We start from the raw sequence: 16,688 nt of genomic DNA on the forward strand, positions 1-16,688 counted from the left end.
TGTGTTTATTGGCATGCTATAGCAGGCCTCCTCTCATTTATCTCTCCACCCTGCAGGCACTCTGCCTCTATTCCTGATGAAAGGCTTTTGCCCGAAACGTTGATTTTCCTGCTCCTCGGATGCTGCCTGAACTGCTGTGCTTTTCCAGCACCACTCTAATCTAGAATCTGGTTTCCAGCATCTGCAGCCCTTGTTTTTACCTATGCTACAGCAGGCCCAGGATAGAAATGTTAACATGGGAACAAGGTGATTTGGTGAAAGCAAGCAACTGGAAGGTCTGGGTCAGTCACATGGATAGAACAGAGACATTCTACAAAGGGGTTACTCAGTCTGCATTTGGTATCACCAAAGGAGGATCCACACCTCCTTTTATGTCTTTCCAAATTACTTCCATTCAAATTAAGGGGTAAAGGGAGAGCAAACAATTCAATACCAAGGTATGTGCAAAATCGTCCAATTTTGTCTATGACTAATCCTCCCTCAAAATCACATCATTCAAAATGAATCAATGACAGCTTGTGTTGTTTTTACTTCTTTAATGCACTTTAACATCCTTAACGGTTTCTGAATCACAGCATCATAACTGGGGGATAAAATTATCTGACCATGTTCAATAAAAAATGGAGTGGAGAGATGAGACAGAAACAGGTGCCTGGTGCCCTCTGTCAGGGCAAAACATGAAGAAGCCATCCACACAAAATATAATGATAATTTGCTTCCAGGACAGTGTATTAACACCTTTCTTCAACAGAGCAAGTTGCCAAAGGAAACAGTCACAGTCCCATCACCTGAAACCGTCAGTATCCAGCTACAGATAATTTCATAGAATCTGCACCAACCGCCTGAAGAGTATCCCACCCAGCTCCATTTCCCCATCCTACCTATGTAACCCCATCTAGCCTACACATCCCTGGACGCTGCAGGACAATTTCAGTGGCCAATCCACTAACCTGCACATCTTTGGACTATGGAAGGAATGGAGAGTGCCCAGTAGAAACCCACACAGATACAGGGAGAACATGCAAACTCCACACAGCCAGTCACCCAAAACTGGAATTGAACCTGGGTCCCTGGCACTGTGAGGCAGCAGGGCTAACCACTGAACCACTACACTGCCCAGTTTTCAATATTGGGTCTACCATCTCAGCAGGTCAAGCCTAGTTTAGCCCACGTTACCCAGAATAATGTTGGCAGAATAGAGAGGTTCGTCTGTGATGCTGACACAATTAAAGCAGAAAGTAGTGAAACTACACAAGATGCAGCCTAGGGGAAAAGATGGGTAAAGGAACATTATTTCATAACTTGATCATGCAGGTATGTTTTAAGGAGCATCACAAAGGAAGTGAATAGGTGAGGAGGCAAAGACTTTTTACGCAGAAATTGAAAACTCAGAAGCAAGATGGGCACCAAAAGTGGGGCAAAGATTGCATTAGAGAGAAATAGAAATAAAATGTCAGCAGTGGCAGTCTGGAAAAACATGGTTCTAAGGGAAAAAATAAAGCAGTTTTATTTTGTTTTAACCTTCTGAACATTCGCACATCCTTGCATCACAAAATTGTCATTTACCCTGCCTGATTTGATCCCCCCCGGGTTTAATTTTATTCCCTCGTAATTTGTTTTCTTTCAGGCTGGGGCTGTTGTCAAATGTGATTTCAGAGAAGCAGCTCCCGGTGAAAGCTATTCCCCCGCTGCTAACAGCTTGTGGGAAGGAGGTCTCACTTGGAAAGACAGTCAGTCAGACATCCAGGCTCCACAGCCACTGCTGCTTCAATGAGCTCTTGATGTCTGGTCGCCCATTCCCCAAGGAAAGAGGCGGATAGTCTGTGCCACAGTTTTGAAACGATTCAAATGTTTCCCCCCCCCCCCCCCAATTCTTCTTCAATCCTGTCATTTTAGAAGGGGGTGGGGGGGAGTAAAAGCGAAGACCAGGAGTGGAGTCAGGCTGGAGTGGAGTGGACATTCCCAGTGATGGGGCTTGGGAGATGTTTGTGTGTGTGTGTGTGTGTGTTTGACTGACGGCCCCCTTTGCAAATTGCATCTGACGTGAGGCCTGTCTGTGAAGGTACAGACTGTAATCAGAGAGCATCCTTTATAGGTACAGCTCACATCCTGAATGAGAGAGCAGGACAAGAGAGGGGGAAAGGAAAGCAAAGTGTTCTATTTTTGTTTTGGAGGGCCAAGGGTAGAGGGGGGCCGGTTGAGAGACTGTCACTGACCCAAAGATCACTGACCTGTATTTTCATTTTGGTCAGAAAAGCTCCTTGGATGGTTGTGCATGGTCAGAGGGATGTGACTGCATTTGGAGCGCGGCTTTGTGAATTTAATCCGATTCTTAATAGTGTAATTCTAAATAAAGGCAGACAAGAGATAGCTTCTGAGGAATCATGGCCAGATTTCGGCGGAAAACCTGCGTCGCTTTATCGCTTTTCACACTCTTCATTTTCGGCACAATGATGGGGCTGAGGATGCTGAAACAGACCGAGGGTTTGGGGGAGCCGGGTGCGAGGCTCCAGCAGTTTCCCCCGGAGGACAGACGGCGGCTAGTGCCGGTCAAAGCCATCCTAATGCTGCCTCCCACCGTGACCAAGGCAGCGGCGGCGATCTCCGGCCCCTTGCCCGGCTACCCCCCGATCAACCCGGACCTGCACATCTTCTACTACGCCTGGTACGGCAGCCCCCGCTTCGACGGCAGGTTCCTGCACTGGGACCACCTCCTGGTCCCTCACTGGGACCCCAAAGTGGCCGCCAGTTATCCGAGAGGCCGGCACCACCCGCCCGAGGACATCGGCTCTAGCTATTACCCGGAGCTGGGACCCTACAGCTCCCGGGACCCCCATGTCATCGAGGAACACATGAGGCAACTTCGGTCTGCAGCCGTGGGTAAGCAGCTTTAAAGTGAAACCACAGCCAACATTTTCACAATGATATTGTACACTGAATTCTTAAAACTAAACAGAAAGTGCAACATTTTTTAAAGGTGTGTCATTATGTATCTTGTATGTATTTCAATGTGCAGCCACGGGTTTATTTATTCCCTCTTGTTTCCCCCCACCCCCAAGAAAAACATAATTAAGAGTTTTGATGCAATCGCGGTGCTTGGATACATTGAGTACTTAGAGTGTGTGTGGAAAGCACTGGCTGGAAGTGTGGTACAGGCAGTGTCAGTTGAGATATTCAAAACGGAAAAGATGATTGTTTAAAGAAGACGAATCATAGAATCCTTACAGTGTGGAAACAGGCGATTCGGTCCAACAAGTCCACACCGACCCTCCGAAGAGTAACCCACCCAGACCCATTACCCCTATCCCGTTACTCTACATTTACCCCTGACTAACACACCTAACCTGCACATCCCTGAACACTCTGGGCAATTTAGCGTGGTCAGTTCACCTAACCTACACATCCCTGAACACTCTGGGCAATTTAACGTGGTCAGTTCACCTAACCTGCACATCCCTGAACACTCTGGGCAATTTAGCGTGGTCAGTTCCCCTAACCTACACATCCCTGAACACTCTGGGCAATTTAGCGTGGTCAGTTCACCTAACCTACACATCCCTGAACACTCTGGGCAATTTAGCGTGGTCAGTTCACCTAGCCTGCACATCCCTGAACACTCTGGGCAATTTAGCGTGGTCAGTTCACCTAACCTGCACATCTTTGGATTGTGGGAGGAACCCCACAAAAAAACGCAGCAGAATGGCACAAAGTCGTGATGATCATTCAGAAGGCTACTGCAAACACCAGAGAGGAATAGAGTTAAGGTTTCAAGTTCAATATGACTCTTCTTCAAAACTAGAATTCTGAAGATCAGAAATGTTAACTGCTTCTCTCTGCACAGATGCTGCCAGACCTGCTGAGTTTCTCCAGCACTTGCTGTTTTTGTTTCAGATTTCCAGCATCCACAGTAAATTTGCTTGTATTTCCCAGAGTGTGTGATGCTCCAGGTTGTGATATAATCTGAATCCTACGTAACATGTTATCAGTGGTCAGAAAACATTGGAATGCAACAAGTTTCAGGCAAATGAAAGATGGGTGTGGGATAAGGAAAAGAACAGTTTCAGGCAATCTTATTGTGGTTGGAGGAAGGGAGAGGAATGGGAAACAATTTTTTGAGAGACCTGTCAACCACAGCTGGTCTAAGGGACAAACATCTCAGTTCAGGATAAAGGGATACATAACTATAATTGGGCCATTAACCATGTCTGCCTCCAGTCAGTATTGAGTTCAACAGCCTCAGCCTGCACCCATTTTGCTTTCTTGTTTTCTGAAGGCTTCAATTTTAGTATAACTTGTTTTTGTCCAATTCTGACATTCACAACTCCTCTAGGTGTCTTTATTGTTTCTTTGATTGTCCAATTACCCCTCCCTTTGGTCCTGTAACACAGCTCTTCTGTCAGTTAACCTCTCCTGTCTTCCATCTGATGACAGATCTTCCCTTTTGTTCTCATCCCATCCTTCCCCCATTCACTTGCTTCAAACCTATAACCTCTCTCACTGTGGGCAACTACAGAATTCTGTTTTTGTTCTGTGTACTTCTGTGGTAGAAGTAAAACACAATATTAATTTGGAAATGTCATGATGTATGAATTTGAAAAAGAATTTGCAATTGTCTGACTAAAGAATAACAAATGTGGAATTGAGATTGCAGTTCTACAAATGGTTGAAGCCAAAGGTATGAAAGATGAAAGGTATAAGCAGTGCTGTTGAATGTGAAATCGTTTCAAATTGCAAATAAGATGCAGATTTCACTTTATCATTCAGTGCTGGGATTCCTGATAACTATAAAGCAATGCAAGCTATTTTCCCTGCAGCATCGGAAGCTGAGAGGTGACCTTATAGAGGTTTATAAAATCATGAGGGGCATGGATAGGATAAATAGACAAGGTCTTTTTCCAAGGGTAGAGGAGACCAAAACTGGAGGGCATAGGTGTAAGAGAGGAGAGAATTGAAAGGGACCTAAGGGGCGACTTTTTCACACAGAGGGTAATGTTTGTGTGGGATGAGCTGCCAGAGGAATTGGTGGAGGTTGGTACAATTACAAAATTTAACAGGCATCTGGGTGGGTGCATGAATAGCAAGGGTTTAAAAGGATATGAGCCAAATGCTGACAAATGGGACAAGATTAATTTAGGGTATCTGGTCAGCATGAACAAGTTGGACCGAAGGATCTGTTTCCATGCTGTACATCTCTGTGACTCTATGATCTTAATCACAGAAAAAGAAGCCACTCAGCCCATATGCACTGGCTTGCTAAATGAGCATCATTGTGCCTCTGTGCTTGTGCCAATCTGCTGCCTTTTCCCTGTAACCTTGCATATTATTTCTATCCGAAGAATCACTCAAAGCCCACTTGAATACCTCAGTTAAAACTGCCTCCACTAGACAGTGCATTCCATACCACAACTGCTTGCTGTGTTAAAAAGCTTTTTCTTCAATTTAGTCTTGTTTATTTTGCAGAACACTTTTAAATGAGAGCTAGGGCCTCAGAATAAAAGATAAGTGAGTGCAATACTGGAGTCAGTAACAGAAATAAAAGAGCATGGTGCAGTAGCAGGGAGAAGTTAAAACAAGGAGTGAGCATTCTCTATCAGTCCTTCCATCAAAGTGAATGTATATCTCACAGAATGTTGATCAAACTACAGTTGTACATGTAAATCACAACCACAAAGGGGATGTAAGAGTAAGGTGGAATTAACAATGAACTGTTGCAATCCTAAATGAAATTTGATTTATAATAAAATGCTGAATTTTGATATGTGCAGAAAATGGGATCATCACATATCCAAAGGATAGATATACTGTCAAACTCACATCCTGACAGAATCCCAATTTTTAGCTTTGATTTGATTTATTGTTGTCACGTGTAGCTTAGTACATTGAAAAGTTTTGTTTTACTTGCAGAACTGACAGAATGTTTAAATTAAGGCAGGCACGCAAGTTTATGGCTGCACAGAAGGTGCACAAAAGCATGATCAACATTAGATTTGAAAATTGAGAGGTAATTACCTATGAAAGAGCTGACAATAAAACAAAAACCTTAGTTTGGTGGAATGTGTCACTGGAGAAATAGAGAAACCTTTTATGCTTTAATTTGTAAAGTGATCAATAAGCAGTCAAACAAGAGCTCGTAGATGCTGCCCACTTTGAGAACAATGGGCCGGAGGGGAAGGATTTGTGTGGGTGGTGTGCAGTGCATTAAAGATCCAAAGGTTAGAACAAATAAAAGACAAATTAGGAGAGCAGAATTATTTTTGAAAAACAATTCTGATTTCTAACCAACTGGATAGTTTTCTAATAAACCTCATATTACACACCTCTGGAGCAAATGGACCTTGAAACTAGGTCACCTGCCTGAAAGTTAGGAATACTACCACTGTGTCACATGAGCCCTGAACATGGTCTAGATTTATTTCTTTTTAAAAATCAACCCTTTTAGCGATGTTACTACGCATCTCTGGAGCGGGTAGCACTTGAACCTGGGCCACCTCGTCTAGGATGAGAGACACTACCACTGCACCACAGAGCAGCTTGACTAGCTTGACTAACAAGCTCATTGTTACTGACACATGAAAGTACTAGTGGCTGAATGTGATTTTTCATTGATTATTAATTTGGAAGTGGTACCCAGCTTCATTGAGTGCTAAAGAAGATTGAAATGGAGAATCACGCAATACAGAATGAGGCCATTTAACCTATCGGGCATGTATGCAAGTTTAAAAGATTTAGCCCTCTCCCTTGCCTTTTATTTTTCAAACATATTTCCAATTAAAGTTTGAAGTTGTAAGAAGACTGAGAGTAAAAAATGCAACAAAATAACTATTAGGAACTTAATTGGAGATTCAGTTTGTTTTCAAATTACTTTTGATCCATTTATTATGACAAGGGATAGAATCTAATAATATTTGGAACTTGCATGATGTAGGAATTCCTGGAAGCTTTGATGGTCCAGGTCAGTCACTGAGGTAAGAAATGTCTCCAGATAAACCTACCTGAGCTCAGACATGTTTGTGTTATTCATTCAGCGGATGTGCTCATTGCTGGCTGGGCCAGATTTTATTGGTTATCCTTTAGTTGCTTTTGAGCAGATGGTGGGTTAGCTGCCTCCTTGAACCAATGCAGTCCATTTAATGTAGGTAGACAGTGTCATGAGGGAGGGAGATGCAGGATTTTAACTGCAGTGACTCTGCAGGAATGGTAGTGCGTTTCCAAGTCAAGATGGTGAGTGCCTTGGAGGAGAATTTGAAGGTGGTGCTTGTATGTGTCTGCTCCCCTTGTTCTTCTAGATGATATGGTCCTGAGTTTGGAAAGTGCTGACTTAGAAGCCTTGGTGAATTTCTATGGTGCATCTTGTAGATGGTACTTACTGATGCTGGTGCTGAGCGTCAGTGATGTAAATGAATGAATGTTTGTGGATACGGGGCCAATTAAGCAGGCTTGTCTATCCTGGATGATATCAAGCTTCTTGTGAGTTGTTGGAGCTGCAGTCAGCCAGGCAAGTGCAGCATATTCCACCACGATCCTGATTTGTACCATGTAGATTGTTTTGGGGAGTCAGAAGGTGAGTTACTTGCTGCAGGATTCCTAGATCTTGACTTGCTCTGTAGCCACAGTATTTATATGACTAGAGTCGAAAAGTGTGGCACTGGAAAAGCACAGCAGGTCAGACAGCATTCAAGGAGCAGGAGAGTCAATGTTTCAGGCATGAGCCCTTCATCAGGAATATGTCAAATGAAAGGCTTATGCCCGAAACGTCGACTCTCCTGCTCCTTGGATGCTGCCTGGCCTGTTGTGCCTTTTCCAGCAACACTTTTTCAGCTCTAGTCATATAAATAGTAGAAAGTGAGGACTGCAGATGCTGGAGAGTTAAAATCGAAAAGTGTGCAGCTGGAAAAGGCACAACAGGCCAGGCAGCATCCAAGGAGCAGGAGAGTCGACGTTTCGGGCATAAGCCCTTCATTTGACATATTCCTGATGAAGGGTTCATGCCTGAAACATTGACTCTCCTGCTCCTTGGATGCTGCCTGACCTGCTGTGCTTTTCCAGTGCCACACTTTTCGACTCTAGTCATATAAATACTGTGGCTACAGAGCAAGTCAAGAGCTAGGAATCCTGCAGCAAGTAACTCACCTTTTATATGACTAGTCTTGTTCAATTTATGGTAACCCCCAGGATGAAGTTAGTGAGGGATTCAGTGATGACAATGCCATTGAATGATAAGTGGTGATGGATAAATATTCTCGTGAGAAAGATGGTCATTGCCAGGCACTTATACAGCTTGAATGTTACTCTCCACTTGTCAACCCAAACCTGGATATTGTCCAGGTTTTGCTGCATTTGGACATAGACTGTCTAGGTACTGTGGAGTTACAATTGATGCTGAACATTGTGCAATCATGACACTTTAAAGATGTGTGTAACACTTTAAAGATCTAAGTACCTGAACCCCCAAGCCTCTGGACGTCCACTGTATTTAAAATCATACCATTGAGAAAGTATTCTGCTAGATCATTTTTGGGTCCAAAATAGATAACTTCACATCACTTGTATTAAATCCCATCTTCCACAGTTTTGCCTATTTACTTAGTCTATTAATATCCTTTGCCATTTATGTATCATCAATACTGTCTACAATGCCGAATAACTTTGGAGTCATCAGCAAATTTGGACGTATGATGTTCCATGCCATTGTTCAAGTCATTAATAAAAAATGGGAATAAGGTGAAGCCCTAACACAGATCCTTATTGGACACCTTTGATCACATCCTGCTAATTTGAGTACGTACCCATTATCCGTACTTTCTGTCGCTTGCCACTCAACCAATTTCCCAACCATGTCAGTAATTTGCCCTCAGTTCTGTGTCTTATATCTGACTTTATCAAATGCCTTTTTGTAGTCCTCCTTAAATGGGACATCTCTTACTTTTAAACTTTGTCCCCTAGTTCTAGTCTCTCCCACAATTGTTTCAACACCCGTCCTATCAAATCCCATCAGGAGCTTATGTATTTTGCTTAATTGAACCAGATAAAAGGTGAGTAAACAAAAGATTGGATGCTTACCATCGGCTAAAGTATTATTCTACTTAAATTAAATATTGTAATCCAGGTGAAAGAAAAACTGCCCGAGCTATATCACAACAGATGATAGGGCATTTGTGCAGTGATAGTGCCCATACCTCTGGGCAGGAGGCTGGTTCAGTCCCACATGCTCAAGAGCTGTCTCTTAACATACCTGAATATGTTGAAAAATAGAAAGTGTCAATCAGCAGGTGTCAGAGTTGGTCAACATTAGATTAGGACTGTACTAACATCGTGTTCACATTATTGGTCTGCTAATCTAGTGGCCTTGACTAAGATCTAGGAACTTGGGTTCAGATTCCACCATGATATTTGGAAGAATTTAAATTCAATTAATTAAATAAATCTTGAATTAAAAGCTAGTCTCAACAGCAGCAGTTAATACAAGTCTATATGCTCTCCTTATCCAGTCTATAACTAGTGGTTAACTGCCCTCTGAGTTAGAGTCAAGATTAGAGTGGTGCTGGAAAATCACAGCAAGTCAGGCAGCATCCAAGGAGCAGTAAAATCAACATTTCAGGCAAAAGCTCTTTATCAGGAATGAGGCTGGGAGCCTCGGGAGTGGAGACATAAATGGGAGGGAGTTGGGACTGGATAGAAGGTAGCTGAGAGTGGGGATAAAGATGATAAGTCGGAGAGGAGAGTGGAGAGGCTGGTTGGGAAAGAAGATTGACAGGTGACACCTTCTCCCCAGCCCCACCCCCCTCTCATTTATCTCTCCACCCCCGAGCTCCCAGCCTCATTCCTGATTAAGGGCTTTTGCCCGAAACATCGATTTACCTGCTCCTCAGATGCTGCCTGACCTGCTATGCATTTCCAGCATCACTCTAATCTTGACTCTAATCTCTAACATTTGCAATACCCACTTCTGCCCTCTGAATTAACCTGGCAAGTCACTCAAGTCATGTTCAGAAAGGTAGCTTACCATCACCTTCTGGACAGCAGTTCAGAATAGACAACAAATTCTGGCTTTACCAGCAGCACACATATCTCTGAATGAAGAAAAAAAGTACTCGAAAGCAAATGTCACTCATGAAAGGCAGACAGAGAAGCCTGTATAACATACAATGGAAAGACTGGAATTTCCATGGTAATAGTCATGACCTCAGAAATCCCCAAAGCTCTTTTTCAAATGTTCTTACTTTAGCAGGAAATAGAGAGCTCATTTGCACATTGCAAGCTATGTAATGATAATTAGAGAATCAGTTTCTGCAATACTGGTTGAGGGATATATGTTGACTGGGACACCAGGAGGATATTCTTGATTTGTTTGTGAAATAGTGCTACGAAAAGCTTTGTCTTTTCCTGAGAATGTGGGATTTCAAGACTGGGGGGCACAATTTTAGGGTGAGAGGAGAGAGATTTTAAAAAGACATGAGGGCAAACCTTTTACACAGAGGATTGTTCGTGTATGGAATGAACTTCCTGAGGAAGTGACGGTTGCGGGTATAATTACAACGTTTAAAAGACATTTGGATAGATACACGAATAGGAAAGGTTTGGAGGGATAAGGGCCAGCAGCAGACATGTGGGACTAGTTTAGGATTATATTCGGGACGGACTGGTTGGACCAAAGAGTCTGTTTCCGTGCTGTATAACTTTCTCTCTCTCTCTCTCTCTAATTTACACAAATTTGATGGAGGAGAGTATATAGGGAGTGTGCTGGCATGATGTCTTACCTGAAAGACAGTGCCTACCATTAGTCTCTCAGTACTTCACTGGGTAGGGGGTCATTCTAGATTGGGATTTGGTGCCTAATTTGGAAGTTAAATCCACATCATTTTATGCAAAGCCAGGAATACCTCCTGCTCAGGCACAGCTGACATAGCAGTGCAGTATTTGGGAGCATATACACTACTGAAAGGAAAGCTGGCATCGCTCATGACAGTACCAAATTTAAGTTAACTTTAGAATTGGTGCCAATTTTAAGTCTGTATATTTGAGAAATCCACTAGATCTAGTAGAGTGATCACAACAAAGATCCATTGTGGCACTAAGTAATGAATAATAATATGGAAAGACTGGCATCAAGTTCCAGATCAGAACTGATTATCAAAGGAGTATTGGATGAGGCTCAAAAGACAAGTTGTCCATGTGGAGAACCCCATTTACAGGATGGGAACGAAACTGAAAGGGGAATTTTGTTAAAAACACCTTGAGACTTATAAATAAAATAGAATGAGGCAATAGAGTGGCTGAGTTTATTATTAATCATTAACCAAAGAATTAATACATTTTGCATTTGCTTCAGTTTTCAGTAAATGGAGCCAATAAAAAGAGAATATTGCAAGCTTCCAATAGAAATGAAATTGTTATATAATTTATTGTAGTGAAATAAGTAAAGTCAACTCCATTTTAAGCTTTTTAGCAACCAAGACTGAATGTCACCCTTCTCATGTTCACACATTTACGTACATCTACCAAGAGGCACTGATTCCTCTGACTTCCCTTTGATATTGCTTCTGCTCAACAGAGACTGGTGTCCCATCACCAAGTCCCCCTTTATTTACACACTGAGAGTCCTTGATACTGATCCAACTCCCTGAGAGCCAGCTCTCAGTGAACAGAACCTCTGACACACCTGTGCTTTTTTTTTATTTTATGAGACCATACAAAATACAAACAGTTAACAATGAACAAAAAGCAGCAGTTCATAAAAGACCATTACTTACAGGGGAAGGGGCAGCAAGGCCAGAGTCCAAACCCCGTCGTGTAATCAGTTCACAGGGAAATGAGGGCGAAGCTCAAATCCCACCTTAAGCCACCAAAAAGAAAACAGTAACAAACACAGACAAGACAGTCCAATCAAATTAAAAACAGTGCACAAAGCAGAGACCCCTTGGCAAGCCGGCAAGCCACCCGTCCCTCCCACCTTCCAGCCATGAGGCAGCCCGCCCCTACGCTCCTTCTGGCTCTTGGTCTGTTCCTGCCCCTTCAGGTTGTCAGTCTGCCCTGACCCACCTTCCAGCCACCTCAAGGGCAGCCCATCCCGTTTCCCACATCCCCTCAGGACAATGGTGATCTGAATAGCCTACCCACCTTTCAGCTTCTCTGACCGACTCTCCGCACCTGACACTTCTGTTTATCTTTTTCCCTGTTAATTTTTTTCTCTCTTTTTTCTTTTTTTCTCTTTTCTTTTTCTTTTTTTTAAAAACCCCCACACTACCACCTAAGTGCGGTAGTGCTTATTTTTTCCCCAGCACCCATGGTGTGTGTGTGCAGGTGTGAGACACAAAGTGCACGAATCTTTATTCAAATTCCACCATCAGGAAGATAGGAAAACACCCGGGTGGCCAGTGACAAACACTGCCCTTCACATCAAAGGGCAGTGCTGTGTGATCAAAACAGTGAAGGGGGAGGGTAGGGACTAAATCAAAATAGAGTTGGAGGGAGAAACGATGCACTCCACTCCCTGCGGCACACTTCTGTTTATATCTGTTAGCCAGAGCTGCATGATTGGACCAGATTAACAGCCCCAGTCAGGGGTCTCATATTCTATGAGGTCCACCTAGCTGACCTCATTACAGTCACTGCACTCTGGAGGTTTGTAACTAAACTACCCTTAACAGATTGAACACAGTCATCAAATCAAGATATTGATGGAAGGAAAATGTTGTCATGTTCACTGAAAGAAGGACATCAAGATCATAAGGATCTGACTGATTTCAGAAGAGTTGACATAAAATTTAATAGAGGTGTAAGTCTATTTGTAGTCCCTGAACTTGCCTTGCTAATGATATCCCCAATGGTGGAGGTGTTAAACCTGACAAAATTACAATCTCAGTAATGACCATTCCGCAGTAAACTACAAAATGACTGTGAGGAAGCTTCTAAGTGTTGTCAATTACAAGGTAAATTCATGCCAAATCTTTGAAGAAGATAAAAGCATCAGCTCTCGTTAAGTTGAAACAAAGTACTCCTGAGTGGAACCAGCTTCCTGTATAACAACATTGTTTCATTAACTTAGTGTCTTGAAAATGGTAAAACATTCCAAGGTCCTTCAGAAGCAAGTATTTAGGTTATAAAAATCACTAGGAGGCAAATAAGATAAAGGCTTTATAAAACATTGTTTGAAGTGGAGAGAGTGGTGGAGAAGTGGAGAGGTTTATTGAATAATATCAGAACTTAATCCACACATGGATGCAAGTACAGTCACTGAACTTGGGGCAAGGATTTGGAAAATTCAGAGGCAGCCGGAACTGAGCGAAGATTGATTTTTCAGAGAGTTGTAGAGATGGAGAAAGGCACAGAGATAGAATATGGAAAAGCCAGGAACGAATTCAAACACCAGAATGCGAATTTTTTAATTAGCAACGAGTGCGGGGAGAGGGGGGGGCACCATGAAGGTCAACAAGTACAGAGACAATGGATGAATGGATTAAAAAATGGGATTCAGTTTTTTGGACAGGCAGGAAGAAATATTAGCAAGCCAGAAAAAGACTTCTCAAGTAAGAGTTGGTTGCAAAGTTTATGATCCTGAAAAGCCAATAAAAATTCCAACAAATGCATCACCAATGGAATAAATCACTTTAAAAATGTGATATATGACTTTCATTTGCGAATACAATTTAAGATATCCAGAGATTGAGCACCCTGCTAAGATGCTTATGATAGTTCATTGACTCTGCACAGTAGAATTATAAACGACCTTGCAAAATTAAGTTGCTAAAACATAAAATGGAGGTATTATACACCCCAGACAAGTAGAGTGTGTTTCAGTTCAGAGAGTCCAGGTTTCTGTGATAACATGCTGTGGATAGTGATTGTGGATAGTGTGAAGCTATGGATCGTGATTGTCAAGGTTCCAATGTCCTTTCCAAAACATGACTGTCCAGACATCTCTCCTGCCCCAAGAGCAGTAGATCAGAACGCAAGTGGTCAAACAGGCTAAGGCATTTGTATCTACTTTGATATGGTCAGTGGCTATTGTAGACACTTTACTGTCCTGCTAAGATAAGAAGCTAATCGGCATTCAGGCTGAAAGGGGCAAGTCCTCTGGGATACTGAAATAAACAATAGCGGTAGAGACAAACAGGAGGCTGGAAGAACACAGCAAGCCAGGCAGCATCAGGAGGTGGAGAAGTCAATGTTCATGTATTAACCCTTCTTCAGGACTAGGTAGGGGGAGCTACAGGTAAAGGTGTGGATAGGGTGAGGAGAGTAGCAGAATGATCAGGTAGTGATAAGTGGACATGGGTAGTGGGTATGACCTGGTTGGTCAATGGGAGGGATGAATCCAGTTGGTAGCTGGAAGGAAGCATCAGTAAGTGGAATGGAAGGGAGGAGATGGGACTGGAAAGGGAGTCAGGGATGGGTGGGAAGGTTATTTGAAATTAATGAACCGTTGACTTCTCCACCTCCTGATGCTACCTGGTTTGCTGTGTTTTTAGGTTAGATTACTTACAGTGTGTAAACAGGCCATTCGGCCCAACCACACCGACCCGCCGAAGCGCAAACCCACCCAGACCCATTCCCCTACACCTAACACTACGGGCAATTTAGCATGGCCAATTCACCTGACCTGCACATCTTTGTGACTGTGGGAGGAAACCGGAGCAACCGGAGGAAACCCAAGCAGACATGGGGAGAATGTGCAAATTCCACACTGTGCCACCGTGCCACCGTGTTCTTCCAGCCTCCTGCCTGTCTACTCTGGATTCCAGCATCTGCAGTTTATTTATCTCTAAACAATAGTGGAGGATGATCACAAATAAAATAATTGTAATTAAAAAGTAATAAGAGGTAGTTATTGCCAATAAGGTCATGCAAAAGAATGCAGCAAATTGTTCATGAGGGTACACAGACAAAGGGAAACTTAAAACATTAAATGTTTTCAAAAAGGATATAGATATATTTATTAGTGCAAAAGAGTAAGGGGAGGAAGCAGGAACAGTGTACTGAGTAGGATGATCACCCATGATTGTGTTAAATGGTGGAGCAGGCTCTCAGGGCTGAATGGCCTATGCCAGTTCCTATTTTCTATGTTGCTATGTATTCATTGGATCAACTCAGGACATTGATCATTGTGCTTATAGTGTAGACGAAAGCATTGAAATTCACATCAAACTGTAAAAGAGTGTCAGTATTCTTTTGTTCACATGGCAGGGGAGAAATTGCTTGCGTCTGACTAATTACTATTCCATTCACCCAGAGGTAAGCAAACTACGCAATGCCACTTGCAAAATGGTGATAAATTGCATGAAACCAATTTTCTCCAGACTTGAAATACCTAATGGGCTACAGTTTGTAAAAGATTACTTCAGGCAGCATGCCAAAACACGGGATTTCATTTCACTCATCTTCAAGTCCAAATATTCCACAGTCAAATGGACTCCTAGAGGAGCCAGTGCACACAGTAACGAAGAAATAATGGGACAGCGAGAGTGATGGGTATGGAAATCCCATAGTTTAATGTAGTACCCTTGTACTGAGTGGACTAGCATTAGTACACTTACTTACACAATGACTAATAGCAAATCCACATACAGGGAAGATAACTCAGTCTAACTAATTCAAAGTTGGCAAGGCAGTTAAAAAAAAAGCAAAAGTTTAAACAGGAGACATTTTACAGCCTAGAAATCTACTGATAGCATTTGAAATATAGAACCATACACACAGATGAATACAACCACGAAAAGAGACAATGAGCGAGTCAATGTGATCATAAAGAACAAATGAAGGACAATTGGTCCATTGTGCTTATTCTGGTTCATTGCAAGCGCTGTCTCATTAGTCTTTCCAACCTCACGGTTTCCTCAAAGGTCCATTTCAAATTTACTTGCAATTCTATTTTGAGAAGAATTGTGAAATTGTGTCCACAACCCTTTTTGGCCAAGCAGTCTCAGTTAGAATAGTTTGTCACGTAAAAAAGTGACTCCTCTGGTGTCCTCTGGTCATTGGTCCTCCTACAGTTTCTCTGTCTTCACTATATCAACCCAACCCTCATAATATCTCTAAGGCATTGAATTTTCATGCAATGGAGTCATTGAGTCATACAGCATGGAAACAGAACCTTCAGTCCAACTCATCCATGCTAAACCAGATACTCTAAAATGATCTCTTCCCATTTACCAGCATTTGGCAGGGGCCTCACCTTCATTCCCCTACGCTCCCGGACTAATGAATTCAACACGCGGCGTGACATCGAACAATTCTTCCGCCGCCTTCGCCTCCGTGCCTACTTCTTTAACCAAGACTCCCGCCCACCCTCTGACGACCCCTTCTCCCGCCTCCAACACACCCCATCCACCTGGACACCCCGTGCTGGCCTCCTACCTGCCCTCGACCTCTTCATAGCCAACTGCCGCCGCGATATTAACCGCCACCTGAACTCCCCCACCCCACTCACCCACTTTAACCTCTCACCCTCGGAACGCACAGCCCTCCAATCACTCCGTTGCAACCCCAACCTCACTATCAAACCAGCAGACAAGGGAGGCGCGGTAGTAGTTTGGCGCACCGACCTCTACACCGCTGAGGCCAAACGCCAGCTCGCAGATACCTCCTCCTACTGCCCCCTTGACCATGACCCCACCCCCCACCACCAAACCATCATCTCCCAGACCGTCCATAACCTCATCACCTCAGGGGACCTCCCATCCACCGCCTCC

The 16,688-nt window shown here is 43.2% G+C and overlaps 1 protein-coding gene across 1 annotated transcript in view; it reads left to right on the plus strand.

The window, feature by feature from the left end:
- Positions 1 to 1,865: 1,865 nt before the first annotated feature.
- The window catches only part of LOC122563738 (glycoprotein endo-alpha-1,2-mannosidase-like protein), a 74,627-nt gene continuing 59,804 nt past the window's right edge, over positions 1,866 to 16,688 (plus strand). Inside the window, exon 1 of the mRNA XM_043717897.2 lies at positions 1,866 to 2,880. Within this exon, the coding sequence (XP_043573832.2) occupies positions 2,385 to 2,880 (496 nt within the window). The 5' untranslated portion in view covers positions 1,866 to 2,384. The remainder of the gene's footprint in view (positions 2,881 to 16,688) is intronic.

Source organism: Chiloscyllium plagiosum, unplaced genomic scaffold (genome assembly GCF_037043375.1).
Source record: "Chiloscyllium plagiosum isolate Xiang-an unplaced genomic scaffold, Cpla_swu_hap1 HiC_scaffold_30, whole genome shotgun sequence".
Classification (NCBI taxonomy): Eukaryota; Metazoa; Chordata; class Chondrichthyes; order Orectolobiformes; family Hemiscylliidae; genus Chiloscyllium; species Chiloscyllium plagiosum.